At 37.7% G+C, this 23,449-nt stretch overlaps 3 protein-coding genes across 22 annotated transcripts in view; 2 read left to right on the top strand and 1 right to left on the bottom strand.

Moving 5' to 3' along the window:
- Positions 1-8,456, top strand: part of mycbp2 (MYC binding protein 2) — a 110,792-nt gene extending 102,336 nt beyond the window's left edge. For all 20 annotated transcript variants that reach the window (XM_084420735.1, XM_084420752.1, XM_084420750.1 and 17 more), the window contains 10 exons: positions 270-371; positions 490-618; positions 909-1,041; positions 2,709-2,812; positions 2,918-3,106; positions 3,194-3,301; positions 4,247-4,456; positions 4,851-4,958; positions 5,728-5,893; positions 7,623-8,456. In XM_084420735.1, coding sequence (XP_084276861.1) covers positions 270-371; positions 490-618; positions 909-1,041; positions 2,709-2,812; positions 2,918-3,106; positions 3,194-3,301; positions 4,247-4,456; positions 4,851-4,958; positions 5,728-5,893; positions 7,623-7,738 — 1,365 coding nt within the window. In that variant the 3' untranslated portion in view covers positions 7,739-8,456. The remainder of the gene's footprint in view (positions 1-269; positions 372-489; positions 619-908; positions 1,042-2,708; positions 2,813-2,917; positions 3,107-3,193; positions 3,302-4,246; positions 4,457-4,850; positions 4,959-5,727; positions 5,894-7,622) is intronic.
- A 1,462-nt stretch (positions 8,457-9,918) lies between these two features.
- Positions 9,919-20,321, top strand: fbxl3a (F-box and leucine-rich repeat protein 3a). The gene is made up of 5 exons (XM_084421087.1): positions 9,919-10,199; positions 11,783-12,164; positions 13,429-13,551; positions 13,639-13,810; positions 16,988-20,321. Exons 1-5 carry the CDS (start codon positions 10,180-10,182, stop codon positions 17,626-17,628), a joined length of 1,338 nt encoding a protein of 445 aa, XP_084277213.1. The 5' UTR covers positions 9,919-10,179; the 3' UTR covers positions 17,629-20,321.
- Positions 20,316-22,964, bottom strand: cln5 (CLN5 lysosomal BMP synthase). The gene is made up of 4 exons (XM_084421089.1): positions 22,739-22,964; positions 21,562-21,736; positions 21,265-21,490; positions 20,316-20,964 (listed from the first exon to the last, which is right to left on the bottom strand). The coding sequence occupies exons 1-4, from the start codon at positions 22,840-22,842 to the stop codon at positions 20,480-20,482; spliced, it is 990 nt and encodes a 329-aa protein (XP_084277215.1). The 5' UTR covers positions 22,843-22,964; the 3' UTR covers positions 20,316-20,479.
- Between the last annotated feature and the right edge of the window lie 485 nt (positions 22,965-23,449).

Genomic DNA, 23,449 nt, shown 5'->3' on the forward strand with positions numbered 1-23,449 from the left:
AGCCTCAATGCGATCTGGCTGCTCATTTGCACAACAACAGCTTTAAAAAAAATTACCTCAAAAGAAAAGTACAAAAAAAAAATATTACCTCAAACCATTATACCAACTAAAAATATAACACATAAATAACATTTTTATAAATATATTACAATAAATATAATCCTTATCCAGGACTGGAAATGACTTTAAAAGTCATGGAAATTCACTGGGCAATGTGTGTTTGAAAGACTTCCATATAAAATTCAAATTGTTCTACTTCCTCTCTTTAGCTGTGGCTCGCATTGGCCTCTCTGTGTGTGCTGGACCAGGACCACGTGGACCGACTGTCTTCAGGTCGCTGGATGGGCAAAGATGGGCAGCAGAAGCAGATGGTACGGCACATTGGGCTAAATAGGCCTCTGGGATGCTAATAAAGCACAATCAAGTTCATTACAGTCCTTCACTCGAGAATGAGCTCTTTACCTCTTCACCTTGACTTTTATTTCCCAGCCCATGTGTGATAACCATGACGACGGAGAGACGGCAGCCATCATTCTGTGTAATGCATGTGGAAACCTGTGCACTGACTGTGACCGGTTCCTCCATCTCCACCGGCGCACGCGTTCCCACCAGAGACAGGTGAACCCGAGCGCTCACACAGATCCAATCAGTGTCAGTTTGATAAATTATGGTTCACAACTTGGGTTGAGAAGCGCGTAGTTACTGGCTGGTTGTTCAAATGCTTTGTTTGTTAAAAATACACACTTGAGATTAATATAATAAATGGTACTTGGTAAATATGGTATAATGATACAGTTATAAGAACAAAAATAGGTGCTTCTGTAAAAGTACTGCAGGAATTGAATAATTGGAGTTGGAATAAGAAATAGGATCTTATTAAATTTCTCGTAACACAATGTCTTGTGCAGGTCTTTAAGGAGGAGGAGGAAGCCATTAAAGTGGACCTACATGAAGGTTGCGGTAGAACCAAACTCTTTTGGCTCATGGCATTGGCTGATTCCAAGACCATGAAGGCCATGGTGGAGTTCCGTGAACACACAGGTGACTTTTCTTCAATTTGTAATCATGTTTAATAATCTAGAGAGAAGATGGGACATGTTGAGGAGAAGAGGGGAAATGTTGCAAACTGGACTCAAACTTTGTCAGTACTGCAGTGTTCAACAAAGTATTTGTATAAAATATAATATAAATATAAAACCTAGCATGACCATTTGAATCAAGTATATAAATTCACAGTTAGAGCAATTATGGCTAGAGATGCACCGATTGATCGGCTGGTGACCGGAATTGGCCGATTTTCACGTGATCGGCCATGACCGGCGACCGGCCGGTCAGTCTGACATATGCCGATTTTATGCCGGTCAAATGCACTCGGGCGCCGCATGATTAACCTTTTGAGAGGTACGGTCTCATATATGGGATTTTTATTTCTGTGCCCCTGAGAGTAACGTTACGGTGCCACATTTAGAATGTTCAGTGACGTCGCATAACTGCCAGATTCAAACTGTGCTTTCGCGCGTTGGCTGGCGCTGAGCCAGAGTCGGACGCGTTCAGCGCTGTCATATATCACAACTAAGCAGTGTTTACTCTATTCTTCTCAGTTCACCGGCCACTTTCTTGCATTTATTTCGGGAGAAACTGACGAATTCACGTGCTGTAAATCCGACTGACAGGACAACATTGCGGCACCCATCTCATGTTATAGATCAAGATTATTTATAAAGGTTTTTAAACGACCAAACACACTCACTTACACGTATTTGAGAATCGGAATATCAGATAGGCTAGTTGATGACATGGTAAGCAAGTTTGTTATATTATAATATTTTGAATAAAAAAGGAAAAGCGAAATAAAAGCGACACATCTATCATACAGTATTATTGTGGCTGCGGTGTATCGCGTGACGCGTCCCCATGGAAACATTAAAGGGAACGTTCGCCTTGAAAAAACTCACTCTGGGAGTGGGGGTGTCAGTTAGAATATTTTAAACTTACGCGTGAAAGGGTTAAAGAAAAGATCGAAAATAAATATTTGTGTGTGCTGTAAAGTGGTTAGAAAAAAATTTAATCGGAATCGGCTAAAATCGGTATCGGCAGGTCAAACTCAATGAGAAATCGGAATCGGCCTAGAAAATTGTAATCGGTGCATCTCTAATTATGGCTGTTACCTATGAAATGAAATCATACACAAAAGTAGTTGTAATTAATGTACAAGTTATAATAAATATTCTGATATATTTTAATTGGCTGGGCACTGTTATATTTCATATATATTGACTGTTTCAAGCTTTAGTTTTTTGGGAGTGTTTTCTTCATATTCAGTGTTTTCATAGCCGTTTTCTTTTATTGATTTAATGTTAATCACTTTATATAACCTACACAGTCAACAGCACTCACCTCTGAGACTGTAAATACAGTTACAGGTCACTACAGAGGCACTAAACCCATCACGACATAAGCCTATAACAGAATATCAATACATGTTAGATAACAGATCAAATCAGAGCAGTTCACTTCAGGGGTGCTTTGCCCGCACAATTTAATTATCTTGGGCATTTTTGTCACTTTTGCGTAATTTCTGACCCTGACCGTTAACCGTTAGGCCACAGCTGTGATTCATCCTATTTTCAAAATTCCTTTTTATCTGAATTGTGGCTTTATTGTACAAATAGTTATAGCTAAAATAGCATCATTGTAATGTCCTTCAGGTAAACCAGCTTCCAGCAGTTCAGACGCCTGCCGCTTCTGCGGCACCAGGAACGGCACAGAGCTGTCCGCTGTAGGAAGTGTATGTTCAGATCAAGACTGTCAGGTATTTGCTCAAAATGTTAACGTTTTTTAGCAGAATGATATACTTTGTTTACACGGTTAAATGTTTTACTGGAATTGAGTGATCTTACAATCATATTGTGTATAGGAGTATGCAAAACTGGCCTGCAGTAAGACTCATCCGTGCGGCCACCCGTGTGGAGGGGTCAAAAATGAAGAGCTGTGTCTTCCCTGCCTACATGGTTGTTTCAAAACTGAAGCCTCTCTGAAACAGGATGCTGATGATATGTGCATGATTTGCTTCACTGAGGCTCTGTCTGCTGCCCCAGCAATCCAGGTACAACAGAATAATTCATGCATACATACAGTACATGCATACATACAGGAGATCAGCGTGTAATTATCTGCCCTGGCTTGTTTTCAGCTGGACTGCAGTCACGTGTTTCATCTTCAGTGCACAAGAAGGGTTCTGGAGAACCGATGGCTTGGGCCTAGGATAACCTTCGGGTTCATGTCTTGCCCTATTTGCAAGGTAAATAAGCTAGTCTGGACTCGCTTTAGGAGAGTTAAAGGTAGGGCTGAAAGATTAATCGAAATTGCAATATGGTTTAGTGCGATTATAAAATGACAGACTGATTTAATGAAGTATATGCGCCATGCGTTTCAGAGTGAAGTGGGCCACTGTGTTCATTACTCACGTGAAGCTCATGATCCAGAGTTTTCACTGGAAATGCAACATGCACTAACCATCTTCCCAAGCTTGTAGTGAAAAGCGCTTAGGAAAGAGAATGGCTGGACTGCTCAATTTTCTGCCAAAAAACCTTGGATGTTTAATATTTTAAAATGAAGAATTTAAGACATAAATATTTGTATTGTAATTTAACAGTTGTACTGTAAAATATTATTGTTTTTTTCTTAAATACCTTGCTATATATATTTTTATATTACTACAATAGTAGTGTTTCTTATAGGAATGCACCATACCACTTTTTTCCAGAATGAGACCAATACCAATACTTTCATTTTTGGTACTCGCCGATACCAAGTTCTGATACCTGTATTTTTATTGCATTTGTAAAAAAAAGTTTAATACAGTTTAAGTACAATAAAAAAATATCGGACAATTCGATTTTACCCCTAATCTTATAGTTCAAGGGATAATGAAAAGTGAAAATTCTGTTATTTGCTCAGTCATATCAGTCCAAACTATGACTGATTTTCTTCATAGAATGGGAAATTTTGAAGTATGTCGGCATAAATGATGATGAAGTGAGTAAAAGATGGTAGTTTGGGGTGAACTATTCCTTTAATGGCTGTGGCATCAAAACCAACTAAATCACGTACAAAATCATGTTTTCTTCAAGAACCAAAGCCAGTCTCAACTCTATCAGCTAGACATTGCTAGTTCATGATATCCAACGCTTGATGTGCCATTTATTTATTTATATCTGTGCTGTTTTTTTTTTTTTCTTTTAAGAACAAAATAAACCACTCTGTCCTAAAAGACCTGCTGGACCCAATCAAAGAGCTGTACGAGGACGTGAGGAGAAAGGCTTTAATGAGACTGGAGTATGAAGGACTACACAAGAGTGAAGCCATCACAATGTCTGGAGCTCGATTCCACAACAACCCCGCTGGATTTGCCATGAACAGATATGCTTACTACGTTTGCTTCAAGTGCAAAAAGGTTAGATCTTCATGTCACTCTGTTCCCTGCGTGTTTTCTGTTTTGTATAGTGGTTGCAAATCTTCAGGGGAACACAAAAGTTTTTCAAGAATCTTCCTGCTATATAGTGGCTGAGGAAACCTTCAGAAGAAAGAAAGCATTTCTCGATAATTGGGTTTGAGTGAACTGTCCCCTTAGAGATGTCTCTGTTTACTTTGAATAAAATGGAAAAACATGGTTGACAAAAAAGATGAAGCGCAGCTCACTCCTGTGGGGGAAGAGCTATTTGCTTGGCATGACGGCATGAAATGAGATTTAAAAGAACAGGCGTATCTTAATCTGTTTAGAAGACATTGCCGTAATGAAGCTGTTTCTCCAGCTGTCGTGCTAACAGTGGAACTTCTTACTCATCCAGGCCTATTTTGGGGGAGAAGCTCGCTGTGATGCGGAAGCAGGACAAGGTGACGATTATGATCCCCGTGAGCTCATCTGTGGAGCGTGCTCAGATGTGTCCAGAGCACAGGTCAGTGGGACAACAGTGTGTTTCGGGGTGGGGGTGAAGCACATTTCATTAGTGTGCCTGATTTTAAACACAATAGAGCGCTGTAGGAATGAATCCCCAAACTTCTGGTTCTGTTGTCCTGAAGTCAATGGGGTTTTTTAATGGGTTTTTGGTTAAATGCTTGAAAAAGGTCTGTGTTGAACTTAAGATATGTGGTATTACTGATGTATTTTATGTCATAGAATAAAATCTTGAGCTTGTTTTCTGCAATAATCCAAGTCAATGGAAAGATCATATTTGCTTTTTGTCAAAGGAACCAGGGTGATGCTAACCTCCAGGCTCGCCTACAAAAAAACTTTGCAGCGCTTCTGTTATACATTGGCCAGTGATTGTTATTGTATTGCATGAGGTCCACTCACCCAAATGATTTAGTTTTACAAATTTAAATATTTACTTGGGTGATCATGGCTGCATTTCAGTTAATCAGCAGGTCTGTTTTCAATCAACTTTAGGGTTTTTCAAAGTTCATTGGTGAATCGCATGAAACCATTTAAGAACATGTATTTCACATTAAAATAATTACATTGAAAAAATATATATATTACATTTTTTATCTTATTGTTTAATCTTAAGTAAATTTCTCCCCCAAATTTTCATCACTATAATGCTTCTTGCATTACAAAAGCGTTTGGATGTTTTCAATACTTTGTTATGGCTAATCATAGCAAAACAGAGAAGGAATGTGGTTATTTGGTATGAGTTTGTTTAGACCTCTTTCTCTTTGTTGTAGATGTGCTCTAAACATGGGACAGATTTCCTGGAGTACAAATGTCGTTACTGTTGCTCTGTGGCTGTGTTCTTCTGCTTTGGGACGACACATTTTTGCAACGCCTGTCATGATGATTTCCAGAGGATGACCAGTGTCCCAAAAGAAGAGTTGCCCCATTGTCCTGCTGGTAAAATGCTTTTTCAATGTTTTAAAGGGATATTCACCCAAAAAAATGAAAATTTGCTGCTAATTTACTCACCCTCAGGCCATCCAATATGTAGGTGTTTTTCTTTTCTTTCAGTTTTTAGCTAAAATGGTGATTCATAATGCAAGTCAATGGTTGCTGTCACTTTGAGAGTCAAAAAAAATATATAAAGGCAAAACAAAATTAATACACATGGCTCCTGACGATTCATTGAGGTCTTATTATAGCAACTGCAACTCTTTATGAAAGGGTTGAATCATTATCACAAGGAGAATTTGATTGTATTGTTCCTTTTTACTCATTTGCTAGAAGGTAATACCAAACAAAACAAACTGTTTACCCTTTTATATACTCCAACAAAATAGTCCCAATAATGGAAGTCCATGAAATAGGCTCATTGGCCTCAAAGCGTCAGTCCCTTAGTCCATAGAAATAAAAAGTAATAACGCAAATAATACTCATCAGTCTGATGAATCAGTCCTTTTTCTGCCTTGGGCAGTCAGCAAACCGAAAGTCCAGATGGAAAAATCCAGATGGGTTATTGTCCAGCTGAAGAAAAAAATTATCCTCAGAGTAGAGTCTACAAAAAAGGGCGTATTTTCCAGACTAGAGCGTGGACCTATAAAGCAGCTCTGAAGTCTAATACACCGTGACTATTTTCAGAAATAATTTTTGGACCAATGCTCTTGAGTTAAGGTAGCAAAAGCATGCCACCTCACCACACCACACACACAACCCACTTCAAAATGGCCGCCCTTCTCTTTTTAAGGGTGGCCCATCATAATTAGTCCCTCTAACTCCCCCTCAAACAAAAAGCATATACAAATGCTCAAGATCAACATACTGTACATGCAGATGAAAAAATAAATAAAAATGTAGCATATACAAAAAATGTTCTTTTCTTTTTTTACTCAAATGAGCATCGTGCAGGGCTTTACTGTGGCAGTGTCATATTATGAAGGTAAACGATCAGTCTGCAAGAAACTGAACATTATTTACAACATTATTACCTGTAATCTAAAGCCTCTGCAAACAGTCTTGAGCAGTGACAGTCTGGAGCGCGAACTTCCTGTCGCATGACATAAGTGCGGGACCTCAGACATTGGGAACCTGGGATAAGTCAATCTTCCCGATTGAGATCACGCATATATAGGATCCAGGATAAGCACAAGTTCCACTTTGATGAACAATAGAACATTGTTGTAAACAAACAGTGTCAGCTCACGTGCGAGTTTGCTCCCGCACATACAGTACGTCATTACGCGCCAGGAAGTTTGCGTTCCAGACTCCTGTGAACACGCTCGGGACCATTTGCCGAGTCTGTGGATTACAGGTAATAATGTGTCAGTTCTTTTACAGATGATCATTACGCTTTATAAGATCTAAAAAGGATCGTCAGGAGCCACGGGTATTCATTTTGTTTTGCTTGTATATGTTTTTTTTTTTTTTTTTAACTTTCAAAGTGACGGTCGCCATTGACTTTAAATCACCAAGGACTACGGTTTCAGCTAAAAAAAAAAACAAAAAAACATCTTGGATGTCCTGAAGATGAGTAAATTAACAGTAAATTTTAATTTTTTGGAAACTCATGTATCATCCTTCTCTTGTTGAATAAGCCTCTGTTCTATTACAAGCTGCTTTCAGTTATTGAAACTTTAGCCAACAAATTGGCAAGACAGCATGTTGACTTTCTTTCATTCCTCCCTCATAGGACCAAAAGGAAAACAGTTGGAAGGAAGCGAGTGTCCCCTGCATGTGGTACATCCTCCCACCGGAGAAGAGTTTGCGCTGGGCTGCGGTGTGTGTAGAAATGCCCATACCTTCTAAACGCCATGGTCCTGTAATGATCTCTCTCTATATATATATTCACCCTCCTGTGGCGGCTGACTCCCTCTTCAGCACAGCCTGAGAGCAGATACTAACCGGACGTCCCATGCTGAGGACGCTGGGACTGGCCGCCGTGCTCCAGGGTGCATCCTCCCTCTCTTTAGACACTGAAGAATGGAAAAAAAAAGAACAAAAAAAAAACAAATCAAACGTTGTGACGTGTTTGCATGCAGCCGTTGTAACCCTGCGGCTTGTATAAACGTTGCACACCTCTTGACCACTGAAGTCTAACAATGTATGGAGGATTTTGAACCGAATCGGAGACCACCATGGATGGGCCATGATTTAAGCTTCTCAAATACAAATTAAAGATTCTATTGTTGTATGTTAACTATGTTTTCGTAATCCTGTACAGTATTCCTTCACTTTGGAGTGCATCATGGTTTGACGGCTAAAGATTCAAATGCTATAAGAGGACTTTAGAATGTTACGCTGGAGGAAAATAGTGTACGATTTATCTAATCTTGTATATAAAGACAGTAACCCTTCATATGTGTATTCCGATGTTGCTACTCTACACTTCAGTTTTCTTTGATAATTCTGGGTTATGTTTTGAGCCAGAACTTTTAATGAAGTGCAATACTTGGGTGTGCCTCCTCGCAGATGTAAACATATGGAATGTATGTCAATAAAGCCACTGTACATTTTTATACAGTGATACACAGGCTCTTGTGTTTTCCCCCGGCAAGTACAATATCATTTCTGTAGTCAGAATGTTATCGAGGGGCTTATTGTCTGCGGTGTCTGCCCTTTTGTCTCAATGACGTGGTATAAAACCATTTTTCTGTTATTTTAATTAAAAACAAAAGGTGAGTATGTTCTGCTTTTGTATTGTAAGAACATCTTTGGGGCCAGTCTTCACACCAAATCGAAGAAACGCGAGGCAAAACGAGATATATTAGAAATTGTGGCTATTTAGTGGTTGTTTTGGAGGCATATAGGAAGGAATGTTTGGGGGGTGGGGGGTGATAAACAGCTGCTGTAAAAGACAAAAAATGCAACTTGTGAATATGCTTTGTATTATTATCTGTGGATGGAGCTGAATGGTAATAATAAACCGGGTTCTCTGTTCAGCAAGGTACATTACAAAAGGAGTGTCGTGTGCTTTTTTCCCCATCTCATTCATTCATGAAATATGTAAGTTTGAAAATGAAAGCAGCAAAATAGGCAGAGCTTGGCGACCCGAGCGTCGTTTCTAATGCTGTACGTGTAAATACTTGATTTCCTGAAATATGTGCGAGGCTGCATAAGATTTTGTTGCGTAAATGTAGTCATAAATATGCCACGTCAGAGCAGTTTGCCCTTGGCTCTGTGTGGTACCTGTGCTGTATGTGAAAAAGATGCAAGAAATACTTGTAGCTGCTTCATAATACAGAATACAAATAGATGTGAGAAACCAAGCAAATCGGTATTTATACGCAATTATCACAACACATTGTCGTTGGTTGTCGTCTTGCCGTATTTCGAATGGATCAAATGTAATTTAATGTGAGGTGATTTTCAAACTGAATTAGTCTTAAATGTAAAAAAAAAAAAAAAGTATAATGTTTTCAAAAGAATAAAAGCCTAACACTGTAATTATCTACAACATTTGGATATAGGCTATAGGTAGGTAAACAATATAATATAACAACAACAATAATAATAGTAACCTTTTTTTTTTTTCAGTGTCATTTTCACCGAAACGAATCCAGACCAGACATAGATGTGTATAAAATATATCTATGGTCCACTGACTGATCTGTATAATGATCTATATTCTATAGATCAGTTGTGGTCCAGTAAGCGTTATTGTCACGTGGCACTTTTCTCCGCTGGCTCGACTAATCACAGTTGCTTGTTTGTTTGTTTTTAATTTTCTATTTGTATATCACTCAGATACTAATCGTTGGAAATTGCACATTAAAAAGCGTATATTTCCTACGTGTCTAAGATAAAAACCGAATGCTGCTCTATGCTCTATCTATGAGGTGTTATGTGTGTTCATCTTTCTGAGCCGCCGTGCGCCCCCTAGAGGAAGAGCCCAGTTTGACTCAGAAATACAGCACTCACTCTCAGCCGCTCAATGCTATTCTCTCTCACACTCGACAACAAGTTAGGCCTACAACATCGCCATTTTCAGCGTTGAGAGGAGGCGGGGACGCTGAAATCTCCCGCGGTACAGAACAGAAGTAGGTCAACTAGAAATATCGCCGAGACTTACGCACTCAGACTCCCGAAAAAACGAGATATAACTTCATAAATCTGCGCTCATTCGTTTCCAATGCGTGCGTTCTGCTCTACTCTGATTAATTCAGGTTCCTGTCCGGGTTGACATTCTCACGAGTTACCAGGATTTTGTTTGTTTTTCACTGTTTGCGAGCGAGCTGAACGGAGATAACATGAGCAATACGCAAAACAGGTAAACACGGGATTCGCAGCAGCGCAGGAAGGCTGTTGGTGGCTTAATCTAGCTAGATCACTGGCTCCATGACTAAATATATGTGTGGAACGGGCTGATTATGTTTTTAATAATGGATAATATCCCTGCCATGTAATTGAGACGTGTGTTGAGCCGAAGAGGACTCACTTGCACTTGTTTCTAGGAAAGTTAAGAGCCATTTAAACGTGTCATGTATAGGCCTATTTAAAAAAATGACACGTTATATGTAACGTTATATGTGTATATATATATATATATATATATATAATGACACATTGTATGTTGTATGTGTGTATATATATATATATATATAAATAATGCTCTACTCTGTTACATGTTATAACATAGTTATATAACTATTACATTGTTACATACAACTATTACGTTATATATATATATAATTACATGTTATATACAACATGTAATTATATATATATATGTATGTTTATATATATGTGTGTGTGTGTATATATATATATATACACACAACATGTAATTATAATTATATATAACATGTAATTATATACTATATATATATGTGTATATATATATATATGACACATATGTTTATGTATGTGTATGTATATATATATATATATATATATACAGACCCTTTCCAAAAAATTTGAATATCATGGAAAAGTTTATTTATTTCCATAATTCCATTCAAAACGTTAAACTTCCATAGATTATAGATTCAGGGCCCACAACTTAAACGATTTCAAGTATTTAGTTGTTTATTTGTACATAATTTGGGCTTCCAGCTCATAAAACCCACGAAAACAGGATTTTAAAAAATTAGAATATTACATGAAATCACACAGTAATTCCACAGTGATACCATGGTCATTGAACCAGGTTTTGGTTATTTTGGCAGTGTGGGCAGGTGCAAATCCTGCTGGAAAATGAAGTCAGCATCTCCATAAAGCTTGTCTGCTGAAGGAAGCATGAAGTGCTCTGAAAACGTCCTGGTAGACGGCTGCGTTGAGTGGACGGCACAGTGGACCGACACCAGCCGATGACATGGCTCGCCAAACCAACACAGACTGTGGAAACTTCACACTGGACTTCAAGCATCTTGGATTGTGTGCCTCTTCATTCTTCCTCCAGACTCTGGGACCTTGGTTTCCAAATCAGATGCAAAATTTGCTCTCATCAGAAAAGAGGACTTTGGTCCACTGTGCTTTATTAAATCCAGAGTCGACGCAGCCGTCTACCAGGACATTTTCAGAGCACTTCATGCTTCCTTCATTTTCCAGCAGGATTTGAATAAACTTTTCCATGATGTTCAAATTTTTTGGAAAGGGTCTGTATATATATATATATATATATATATAATTACATGTTGTATGTGTGTATATATACACAACATGTAATTATATATGTGTATATATATATATATATATATATATATATACATACATACAGTATATATACAACGTGTCATTTTTAAATATATATATATATATATATATATGTCTAATAATTGTTTTAGGATGCTTCTCTTCTCTTTGTGTGTATTTTCACTCGGCTGTTTATACTTCGCTCCTCATGCTTCACAGTTCTCTCAGGCCCCCAAGAATGAAGAGGAGGTTGAGCAGAGAGCGAGAGGACAGCAGCACCTCGTCCTGCGCTGGGCCGACGGACTCCTGCAAGCGGGTCAAACAGCCCGACGAGGACTCCGGAGAGCAGATGTCCCCCTGGACTCGACTGCCCCAGGAGATCCTGCTTCACATCTTTCAGTACCTGCCGCTCCTGGACCGTGCCTTCGCCTCACAGGTCTGTCGCTGCTGGAACCAGGCCTTCCACATGCCCGAGCTGTGGAGGTGCTTCGAGTTTGAGCTCAATCAGCCTGCCAGCTCTTACCTGAAGGCCACACATCCTGACCTGATCAAGCAGATCATAAAGAGGCACTCCAATCATTTACAGTACGTCAGCTTCAAGGTGAGAGGCACATGAGGACGTTCATGGTTACCCAATTACTGCTTTAAACATTACAGCTCACAAATCATGCTGGCCTTAAAGGGATGGTATGAAATATTTACTCGCCCTCATATCATTCCAAACCTGTATGACTTTCTTTGTTTTACTGAACACAAAAGATATTTTGAAGAATGTTGGTAACCAAACACTTTTGTCTCCCATTGACTTCCATTGTATTTGTATTTTTTTTTGTCAGTGGGAACCAACCATAAACCATACATGTTTGGTTTACAACATTCTTCAAAATGTCATGTTCTGCAGAAAAAATACAGGTGTGGAATGACAGAATTTTTATATTTGAGTGAACTAACCCTTTAAAGGGACGGTTAACTGAAAAATGAAAATTCTGGCATCATTTACTCACCCAAATCATTACTAAATCATTACAAACCTATTAGAGATGAAAAGATTTCTGAGTGATTTCTGTTCCTCCATTGAAAGGCTTCAAAAAGTTCATAAATACATTGTAAGACTAATCCATATAATTCGAGCTGTTTAATTTTATATGATGATATGATGAACAGATTTAATTTGGACTTTTATTCACATATAAATATTAATCACTGCACATAAATAGAGAACATGGAAATGGAATATGGTAGATATGATATACTTGGTTAATATGGTGGACTTGGATTCAACCTGCTCGATATCGATTATGTTTACAATGTCTTTATGAACATTTTGAACCAGTTTTGGTGGAATGGACAGAAATCTCAGAAGTTTCATTAAAAATGAAGATGAACGAAAGTCTTGGGTTTTTTTGTCATGAGGGTGAGTAAATAAGGAAATATTGTAGATATGTAGACTTGCATTACTAAAGAATTCAGTAGATGTGTGCAATTTTACAGTGGTTTTGAACATTACTCATCTGATCAAAACCTAAAATGCATTAGTAGACGCTAAGATATTACAATAATATTGATCTGCCTGTATTGACACCATTATATGAGAACTGAACTGAGCTGGACGATGACATCACGGTTTTCTCTAGAGCGGCTATATACATATATATATATATATAAATGAACTAAATTAATAACTTTTTTACAACAAAAATGAACTTACTTAAGCTGGTCTGTGACGCTATTTTCTTCTGGAAACAAACTTTGTTGTATTATTTTCCTGTTATCTCTGTAAAGCTGCTTTGAAACAATCTGTATTGTAAAAAGCGCTGTATAAATAAACGTGACTTGACTTAAGGGTTTGTGTTGTGTTTGCACAGGTGGACAGCAGCACAGAATCAGCCGAGGCTGCGTGTGATATCTTGTCTCAGCTGGTGAACTGCTCTCTGAAGACTCTTGGACTGATCTCCACTGCTCGCCCGAGCTTCATGGAGCTTCCCAAGGTATCAGGACATGCGTTACATGGCTGAGTCGTGTGTTAGGACGATGGGCTGGATGTTTCCTGATGTTTTATTGTTTCCTCTTTTCAGTCCCACTTCATCTCTGCACTAACCGTGGTGTTCGTCAACTCCAAGTCTCTTTCGTCTCTGAAAATTGATGACACGCCAGTGGATGATCCTTCGCTCAAGGTCCTGGTGGCCAACAACAGCGACACACTCAAGCTGTTGAAGATGAGCAGCTGCCCTCATGTTTCTCCTGCAGGTATGACATGCGTTATTTCAGGGACTAGGGGTTCTTGGGATCCACTTTCCTGCTGAGTTTAGCTCAAACTCGCACGCCTGTTATGTTTTAGTTCTCCTGACGACTTGGATCAGCTTGTTCAGGTGTGTTTGATTAAACTCTGCAGGAAAGTGGATCTCAAGGGCCAGAGTTGAGAATCTCTGTTTTAGCTTGTTGGCAAGTTCAAGTGATCATTGGGAAGTTCGGATCATTTTGCTGACTCTCTTCGTCTCGTTCGATCTCGTTCTTCAAAATGAACGAATCTTTAATCGAGTCATTTCGTTCATTTAAGTGCCTTTAAATGTTATACTTTTAACAGCCAAATTCCCCTGAACACACTCCACCTACGCAATCTTGATCATATTTTGAATTAAGAAATCATTATAATGCAGCCAAAGATGATTTACAGGAAACATAAATATTTAATTTACCTTCCGAGTCTTTCGTTCATTTGCCACGTGACAGACACAATGATCGCATCGTTCATGAATGACCTATTACTAGCAAGTTCATGAAACACTCATCACCAGTTTCAATAGCTTGAACACACTCTTTTATTTAAAAAGCAAAATATTAATATCAGTGGTAACAAATTCAATTAAAATATAGTATGTAGTAAATATTCTCAAGTAAATTTAAATATTTTGCATGTTTGCAACACTTACACAAACTACGAGTAATAGATAACATTACTACAAATAAAGTAAACAGTGATTGGCATCTAACTGCAGTATTAAGTAAACATTCAGAATAAATACTAAAGTAATCAAATGTGAAACAAACTATTTGGCACTCAAAAGTTTGGGTTCAGTAAGAATTACTAAAAATAATATTAATACTTTTATTCAGAAATGATGCATTAAATTGGTCAAAAGTGACAGTAAAGACATTTGTAACGTTACAAAATATGTCAGTTTCAAATAAATGCTGCTCTTCTGAACTTTGTTCATCAAAGAATCCTAAAAAAAGTACCATAGTTTTCCACAAAAATATTAGGCAACACAACTGTTTTCAACATTATTAATAATAAATGTTTCTTGAGCAGCAAAACAGCATATTAGAATGATTTCTGAAGGGTCATGTGACTAGAATAATACCTTTGCCATCACAGGAATAAATTACATTTTAAAATATATTGTTTTAAATCTTATTAATGCTTCCCAATATTATTGTTTTTACTGTATTTTTGTTCAAATAAATGCAGCCTTGTTGAGCATAAGAGACTTCTTTCAAAAGCATAAAAGAAAATCTTGCCCAAACGTTTTAACAGTAGTGTAAATGATTATATTTTAATAGAATAAGTACAGAAACAAACTAAAAATATCGGCCAATTACACATGTATTATAGCATGCTATTATCACCTACAACAGTTAAGTCTGTGAATCACTGTTCAATCTCTATTCGTCACATGCTGTTAATAAACAAGGTGTGTACAGGCAGAATATGATAACTTATGTTTATGGCTTATTGACATGCCTATGAGACTGGCTTGCCAACTCAGTGGAAAAGAAAAACAAAGTGTCACCTTTGCTCTCCTCATAAAGACTACCGTAGTTATTGTAATAGATGCGCACCAATGTTTTCACTCTTGCTGGCTTTGACTGATGGGACTAGCGGTGGTGTATAAAGATTTCTTACAGGCCCGTTTAGCTCCTATTGGAGGACGGTGTGCTTTCATCCACTTCAGTATGATTAAAAAATAGAATTAAACAACAAAAACTAATCTTTTCATGAAGTTTGTTCTCATAAGTCCCTCTGTGGGTTTTAAAGGGATTGTTCACCCAAATATTACAATTCTGTGATTTATACTCTGCCTCATTTCATTGCAAACCTACATGACTTTCTCTCTCTCTCCCATTAATGCCAAAAATGTAAGTTGAAACCGTATTCTTAACTGCTTTTCTCCATATGGTAAAAGTCAATAGGGTTTAAAAAAAAAAAAAAAAATTCAAACTAACAAAAAAAGTACATGACGAATGTACTGCGAATGTTTTGCGAATGACAAAGAATCATGGGTTTGCAACAACATGATATGACAATTCTGAATTTAGGTGACCTATTTAAAGGAACACTCCACCGTTTTTTGAAATAGGGCTTATTCACCTTCTTTCCTACATTTAGATAGGTGGGCAAATGCATTTTTGTCTCAGTGCATGCATTGTTTTAGTTTGACAGGGTCAGCGCTAGCTTAGCTTAGCATAATGAATGGAATCCTTTGTTGCCAGCTAGCATGGCCTGAGTAAAAGTGATATAAAAAAAAAAAAAAACACCTAATTACTTCTTGTGGCCTGCGTATTCACAACAAGTACAAATAGTTAACACTAGGTGATTTCCTAGGCAGATATTGACTTATATATTAAGGACTATATTAGGGGGAAGCACAGGCGAAGCACTGCTACTTGGGCGTGATATCTCTGAGCCCAAGTAGCAGTGCTTCGCCTGTGCTTCCCCCTAATATAGTCCCATGTCAATATCTGCATAGGAAATCGCCTAGTGTTAATCTGCATCGCTATTTGTACTCGTTGTGAATACGCAGGCCACAAGAAGTAATTAGGTGGGATTTTTTTTTTTATATTACTTTTACTCAGGACATGCTAGCTGGCAACAAAGGATTACATTCATTATGCTAAGCTAAGCTAGCGCCGACCCTGTCAAACTAAAACAATGCATGCACTGAGACAAAAATGCATTTGCCCACCTATCTAAATGTAGGAAAGAAGGTGAATAAGCCCTATTTCAAAAAACGGTGGAGTGTTCCTTTAAGTAATTTGAAAAATGTATATTAAATTCTGTCATCATTTACTTGCCCTGAAGTTGTTCCAAACCTGTATGAGTTTCTGTCTTCTGCTGAACACAAAGGACGATATTTTGAAGAATATGGGTAACCAAACAGTTGATAGAACCCATTGGAGGGAAAGAAAAATACTAGGGAAGTCAATGGGGTCCATCAACTGTTTGGTTACCCATATTCTTCCAAATTCTTTGTTCATGCATATGTGGAATAAAAAACACCTGCCTCAGAATTCAGATTTTCAGAATCGTTGAAGAGAAATCACAATGCATCTGAGAATCATTTTTTCTTTTTTCCACCCTGGACGTTATTCAGACTGTATTATTTGTAGTGTTTGGTGAAAGCCATCCGTCTTCTGTTGTTGCAGGTATTCTGTGTGTCGCTGATCAGTGTCACGGTCTCAGAGAACTGGCTCTGAACTATCACTTACTGAGCGACGATCTCCTCCTGGCGCTTTCCTCGGAGAAACACGTGCACCTCGAGCACCTTCGCATAGACGTGGTGAGCGAGAACCCCGGTCAGCAGTTCCACACCATCAAGAAGAGCAGCTGGGACGCCATGCTGCGCCACTCGCCCAAGTTCAGCCTGGTCATGTACTTCTTCCTGTACGAGGACGAGTTCGGGCCCTTCTTCCGCGACGAGATCCCCGTCACGCACCTGTACTTCGGCCGCTCGGTCAGCAAGGAGGTCCTGGGCCGCGTGGGCATGAACTGCCCCCGTCTGGTGGAGCTGGTGGTGTGTGCCAACGGGCTCCGGCCGCTGGACGAGGAGCTGATTCGCATCGCTGAGCGCTGCCAGCACCTGTCGGCCATCGGGCTGGGCGAGTGCGAGGTCTCCTGCGGCGCTTTCGTGGAGTTCGTGAAGATGTGTGGCCGCCGCCTCTCTCAGCTGTCTATCATGGAGGAGGTGCTCATCCCAGACCACAAATACAGCCTGGATGAGATCCACTGGGAAGTGTCCAAGCACCTGGGGCGGGTTTGGTTTCCAGATATGATGCCCACCTGGTGAAATTGCACAACGATTGCTTTCAAAAGACCATTGAAAAGTACGCCTAAGCCTTTGGTATTATGGGCTTTTTATGTGGTCTTCAGTTCGTTCTCACGGTTTGTACATAGATTTGATTTGAGATGTAAATTCCCTCACTGCTCATGATTAATGTGGACTGTTGTGTTAAAGGGATAGTTCACCCAAACAATTCTGTCATTTACTCACCCTCATTTCAGACCTGTATGATCTTTTCAACTGTGGGACATAAAAGAAGATAGTTTGAAGAATGTTGGTAACCCAACAGTTTTGGTGACCATTGACATTGACAAAAAAACAACATTTTTAAAAATGTTTATATAATATATGTTCCACAGAATAAAGACGTTTGGAATGACATGAGGGTGATAGTTTTCATTTTTGTGGGAAATATCCCTTTAATGGCATGTTGTGGCAAATTTACACTTAAATGAATCTTACAAAAGCTTATTGAGGTCGCATTTAACTCTAAAATGAAAAGAAAAAAAAATAGTAAATTATCAAAAAGAAATTAAGCCCATTTTAGGACCATTAAGATTTTTGTTATTGTGACATTATTGAATTAACAATTAAGCGTTTTCCCCATCCCTTTAATAATGCATCTCTTTTTGATTTGTTAATCCCATTAGATTGTCATTACACTAATGTTCTATTTGTTTAATCAGCGTAAAGACACTACAACAACTTAGTTCCGTGATGTATATTATTTCTTAAAAATATATTTTTCCTCTGCATGACAATTTTAGGGATTGTGGGTCACAATACAACAACAACAAAAATTGAGGTTATTTGCGAAAAATATTTTTGTAACATTTACTATCTAAATAGAGCAGCGCTGTACACATCATACCATGTATATATGTTACATTTTCAGATTATATTGCAAAATATGTGTGTGGGTGGAGGTGGGAGTTGTTATTTAGAAAGGAAACTGAAAGCTGTTTTATTTAGATCAGATTCTAGTCATATGCAGATATATTCATCGTTCATGTCTTGACGTTCTCCGCAGATGCTCATCTATTTCTCCACTTCACTTTTTCCTGCTCTGTGTCTGTGTAGATGGCTGTTTTCAATGGCTCAAACTGTAAAGGGTGGATCTCATGTTAAATCATTCATCCATTAGAGCACAAACAGTGATAGTTAGTTTAAATGCATAAGCTTTATCCAACCATCCATTTCCCAAAGTGCTTGTCCAATCAATGTAGGGCGACAGGAATGAAGGGGCCTATCCCAGCGGCTCAGGCCATAATCCCATTTTGATGACATGGTTTGTTGAACCAGTTCTCACTAGGACTCTTCAGCAAGCCGTAAGACTTTAGTAAGAGCGGATTCCCTTCACCAACGAGTGGCTTCTTCTCACTAACCAGTTCACCAACACAAGCTCAAGGTTGAAGTGTACATACAATAAGTGCTCACTTGAAAGTGTGCTGATTTGGTTTATGTAGATAAAGAACTGTATTTTGTGTGATTTGCGTGTATTAATACATAGATTTGGTGCTTTTGTACAAAAATGTATAGTGAATAATATGCACCTTATACATACCAAATGGAAATATTTCTTTTGTGTGGTTTCAGCAAGTAGTTGCTCATATTGTGGGTTAGCAGGGAAGAGGGTGCAGAATAATATTTTCAAGGTATGTTGGAGTTGGTCAGAGAGGAAGGAAATAAAAGGATCAGTGTTTGTCTCACAGAACACTTGTGTCCTCAAATTTGGAAAGAGATGGTAAAAGAATTTTAGAGATACAATGAACCGTTGATTGGTTTCTATTGGATTGCATGGAGAATGCTGTGCAATGAAGAACTGCAGATTTATTTCTTTTCTGGATGCGCGTCTTCAGACCCGGCTGCATTAACATGCGCCCTTCGATTCAGTTCAATATGATTCAGTATTGGAGTGAAGCAGTCAAAACGTTTTCCTTTAAGAAGGAAGCTCCATGTGTCTGTATATAAAATGCTGTGTTTTTGATATAAATAGAAATACTAATGTATACTTCTGTGGAGGTTCAAAGTGTTTCTGTGCTGATCTCTTTCAGATGAGTGGGAATTATTCCTTGATGGATCTTTACCCTTTGTGATTAGTTGACCGTCAGTGTAATTTATTGATTGCTTTTTTTTTTCCTTTTTATTAATCTGCTTATACTGATAGTTTAACATTGAGTGAGATGCTTCATGTTGATTTATATGCATATTATATAATTTATAAAAAGTCAATCGCATGTAAGTTTTCTTTTGCTAATTATCCAGAATTAAAGGCTGTTTCGGCTTTTGTAAACGTAGCATCTAAATGAAGAAAACTAAGATTCCTGTCATCGTTTGAAAGCAAAACGTTCTTGAAAATGAACAGAAAAGGGAATCTACAGCGCGGTAGTTCACATACAATTTAGTTATATCATTAAAATAACAAAGCAAGGTTTTAGTCAGTGCATATCTTACAATTTTAACTTTTTTTTTTTTTGCTAGACATGACTTTTTGAAAGTGCATGCTGATCAACTCAAAGCCATTAACGTGTACAAATAGCATCAAACCAAGTGCTCATGTATTTGATTTTTCTGAAGCAAGTGAGCATATTGCTTGTATTGCTAATATGAAAGCATTACATTTCTTGTGTTGTTAAAACATGGTTATAACATTGTCTTTTGTTGAAATAAATAAAGGCAAATAAACATTTGCGCAGACACTGTGTGAATGTTTATCATTTCATTTACATTAAGGCAACAATATTCATGAATGTGCTGTACAATAAAAAAATGTATTTAATGCATTAGTACAAATTATTATCTGGAAAGGAAGTAGAAAATTGAAAATGTAATTTTATTCGGTATTAAAATACTGTCATTATGGAAAAGGAATCTCCTCGTAGGTTATTTTTAAGTAAGGATATTTCATCGGCAGCTTCCAATATTCAGAGTTGTAGTAGAAATAGAAGGTCTTCTCTAGGACCATCTTTTCATAAGCCTCCAACAGGCTCATAATCATTTCTATCACTGACTGGTGAGAGCGAAACGAGTGAAAGAACTCCTTAATGTCCGTGGCAAGATCTTTCATAGAAGACTGCTGAAAGATGGTGTCATCTCCCAAATAGAGAGGTTCTCCGCTGTACAGATAGATCTTTGTGTAGCGGGGTGGAGTTTGGCTCAACAGTTGGGCGCCCAGCTCCAGTAATTTCTTATATGTGCGGTGCACAAACTGAGAACAGTCGTAGGACTCAAACCATGTTGTGGCATTTGCACCAGGGTCTGACTTCACCGTCCACGTCTCGTAATACACACCCGTTTCATTGTCCTTCTGAACCCACAGAGCCAACTCATTAAACATCTCACCTAACAACACAAAAATACACAAGTGAGAAAAAGAATCAAATCCAGACGAAAATAAATCAGTATATCAGAATGATTTCTGAAGGATCATGTGACACTGAAGACTGGAGTAATGATGCTGAAAATGTAGCTTTGCATCACAGGAATAAATTACATTTTTAAATGTATTCAAATAGAAACTAGTTGAAACAATTTTTCACAATTTGACTATATTTTTGATCAAACAAATGCAGCCTTGATGAGCATAAGAGACTTATTTCAAAACATTAAAAAAGTTTCCAAACTTTTGAATATATAGATTACCTGAAATCTCTCCTATTTTCTCCAAAGTCCCATTCTGCTTCCAGTGTAAGTCGTCGATGCCGTCATAAAAGCACGCAGCTCCCTGGTTACACCAGAACGGAGCACTCACACCCTCTCTTTCATGAGGAAAAGTGCAATTCCCAAGCTGAAACAGCTCGTACCACTCCATAGTGAAGTTTCTCCCAGTTTTTGCGCTTCCAAAGCCAATGGCATCATGCATGACATGCTGAGGTGAAAACTCTTGATTAGACTCAGATGAATAGACTCTTAAAGAAAAGACGCCTGCAATTCACTTACAAACTTTCCCAAGATGTCACCATATTTGAACTCCCACACAGGAGTCTGAAGTCTGAACACTGAGATGACGTCGAAGTCTCCCATGACAGGTATCCGACCATCTGGATCTCCGGTGGGACAGAACGGGTATAAAGGCTGGCAGAAGGGATCGACATCTGGACGTCTGTCAAGTCGCCTAGAAATTGATATGAAATTGTGTTACGAATAGGTTTGGCCAACATGGTGGATGTCGCTTAAAATTGTGAAGTAGTTTATTTCAATTCACTAGAAATGTAAGTGTATATTTAACTTGCATCTACTTTAAGGCTCTTGCTTGCTTAGTTAGGGACACGTAATATTCAACAATATTATTGGTTCGACTTTACAACAGAACTGAATCAACACTGAACTGACTTCAGCTGAACAATGCCACTGTTTACTTGTAGAGCTGCTGTACAGACAATATTAACACTGTTTGCATCATTGAATTATTTTCCTGTTATCACTGTAAAGCTGCTTTGAAACGATCTGTATTGTATAAGCTCTATATAAATAAAGGTGACTTGACTAAGAAATCATACATTAAAATATTGTGATTAATGTATATTTGATATGCATATATTTAAATGTTCATATTCTACTGAGGTCCTAACTGAAATTAACATCGCCAACAGCACCTCTTCATTGTACATGACAATAATAATTGTATATAACACCAGTTTATTATCTACCTCTTGACATTAATTCCACTTTCATTTGCACATAACTGTTTATAACACATTCGTATACTTCCATTTTGCGCACAACAGTAAATTGTATATCTGAACATGCGTAATTCTGTCTATTATGATATTTTCTATATTACTGTATTGCATTTCATTTTATTGCTTTTTTTCATTTATTATTGTGTTGTATTCCTTTTCATTGCCCTTTATCCCAGTTTGTACTTTTTTCTGCACTGGAAGCTCCTGTCAACAAGACAAATCCCTTGTGTGTGTTAACAATCTTCATTAAAGCTCATTCTGAATCTGAAGACTAATTAATAAACCATCGTGCAAATTAACTTTAAAAAAAAAAAAAAAAAAAAAACGACTTAAGACCATAGACTGTCAAAGCTTAAGACGAACCGATATAAACACTTGTAGTCCTTAGCGCTGGCAATGTAACTGAGCTGAAGTGTACAGTGGCTGCAACTTACTGGTAAGGCACTGGCCAGACCTGCTTCCCATTGACCCTGGAGACGACCAGCCCCACAATCCAACAGTGAAGAACCGCGTGAATGAAGTGAAGGGAATACTTCATCTCAGCACAATCTCCGAAAACACCAATGTGCTGTCTTTCTTGCAGCTGTTACTGTTTTGTCTCACATCCTTGTTTCAGAGAACACTGATCACGTGACGGGCTAAATTGAGTCAACTGGTCAGTCACGAGTTTTTTGTTATTCATGTCAAAATAAAAGTCATGCACTAAAAAAAAAAAAAAAAAAAAAATAGTAATAATAACATGTGGCTATATCTATGTTTAAATTAATTATTATAATAACTAATAATACTACATTCTCAAAACTAAATTTTGTTCACAAAAAAAAAAAAAAAAAAATATATATATATATATATTTTTTTTAAATGATTGGTTAATGATTTGGGGGTAAAAAGAGTTTAGAAAAACCATACATGCACAATTAAATTTTTTCTACAAATCTAATCTCAAGCATTTAGCATAACGTTAGGTCAAATGGTTTTTAATAAAAAATAATTTCAGTCAAGTGTGTCCAATTGTTTTTTTAATTTTAACATATATATAATGATTTATTATAATATTTTTATTATAATTATTTAAAATTTAATTTATTTAATTTATTTAAAAACACTCGTTTTAGAAAGAAAGAAAAAATATGTATATATTTCTA

This window comes from Rutilus rutilus (assembly GCF_951802725.1).
Source record: "Rutilus rutilus genome assembly, chromosome: 10".
In the NCBI taxonomy this organism is placed as follows: Eukaryota; Metazoa; Chordata; class Actinopteri; order Cypriniformes; family Leuciscidae; genus Rutilus; species Rutilus rutilus.

What these genes read in the sequence shown, in the direction of transcription:
- cln5 (XM_084421089.1), bottom strand. Translation starts at nt 22,842, where the DNA reads ATGAAGTATTCCCTTCACTTCATTCACGCGGTTCTTCACTGTTGGATT. An exon ending in GTCTGGCCAGTGCCTTACCA is followed by an intron (nt 21,737 to 22,738) that starts GTAAGTTGCAGC and finishes ATCAATTTCTAG; the next exon opens with GCGACTTGACAGACGTCCAG. An exon ending in GAAAATAGGAGAGATTTCAG is followed by an intron (nt 20,965 to 21,264) that starts GTAATCTATATA and finishes TTGTGTTGTTAG; the next exon opens with GTGAGATGTTTAATGAGTTG.
- fbxl3a (XM_084421087.1), top strand. Translation starts at nt 10,180, where the DNA reads ATGAGCAATACGCAAAACAG. An exon ending in ATGAGCAATACGCAAAACAG is followed by an intron (nt 10,200 to 11,782) that starts GTAAACACGGGA and finishes CATGCTTCACAG; the next exon opens with TTCTCTCAGGCCCCCAAGAA. An exon ending in GCTTCATGGAGCTTCCCAAG is followed by an intron (nt 13,552 to 13,638) that starts GTATCAGGACAT and finishes TCCTCTTTTCAG; the next exon opens with TCCCACTTCATCTCTGCACT.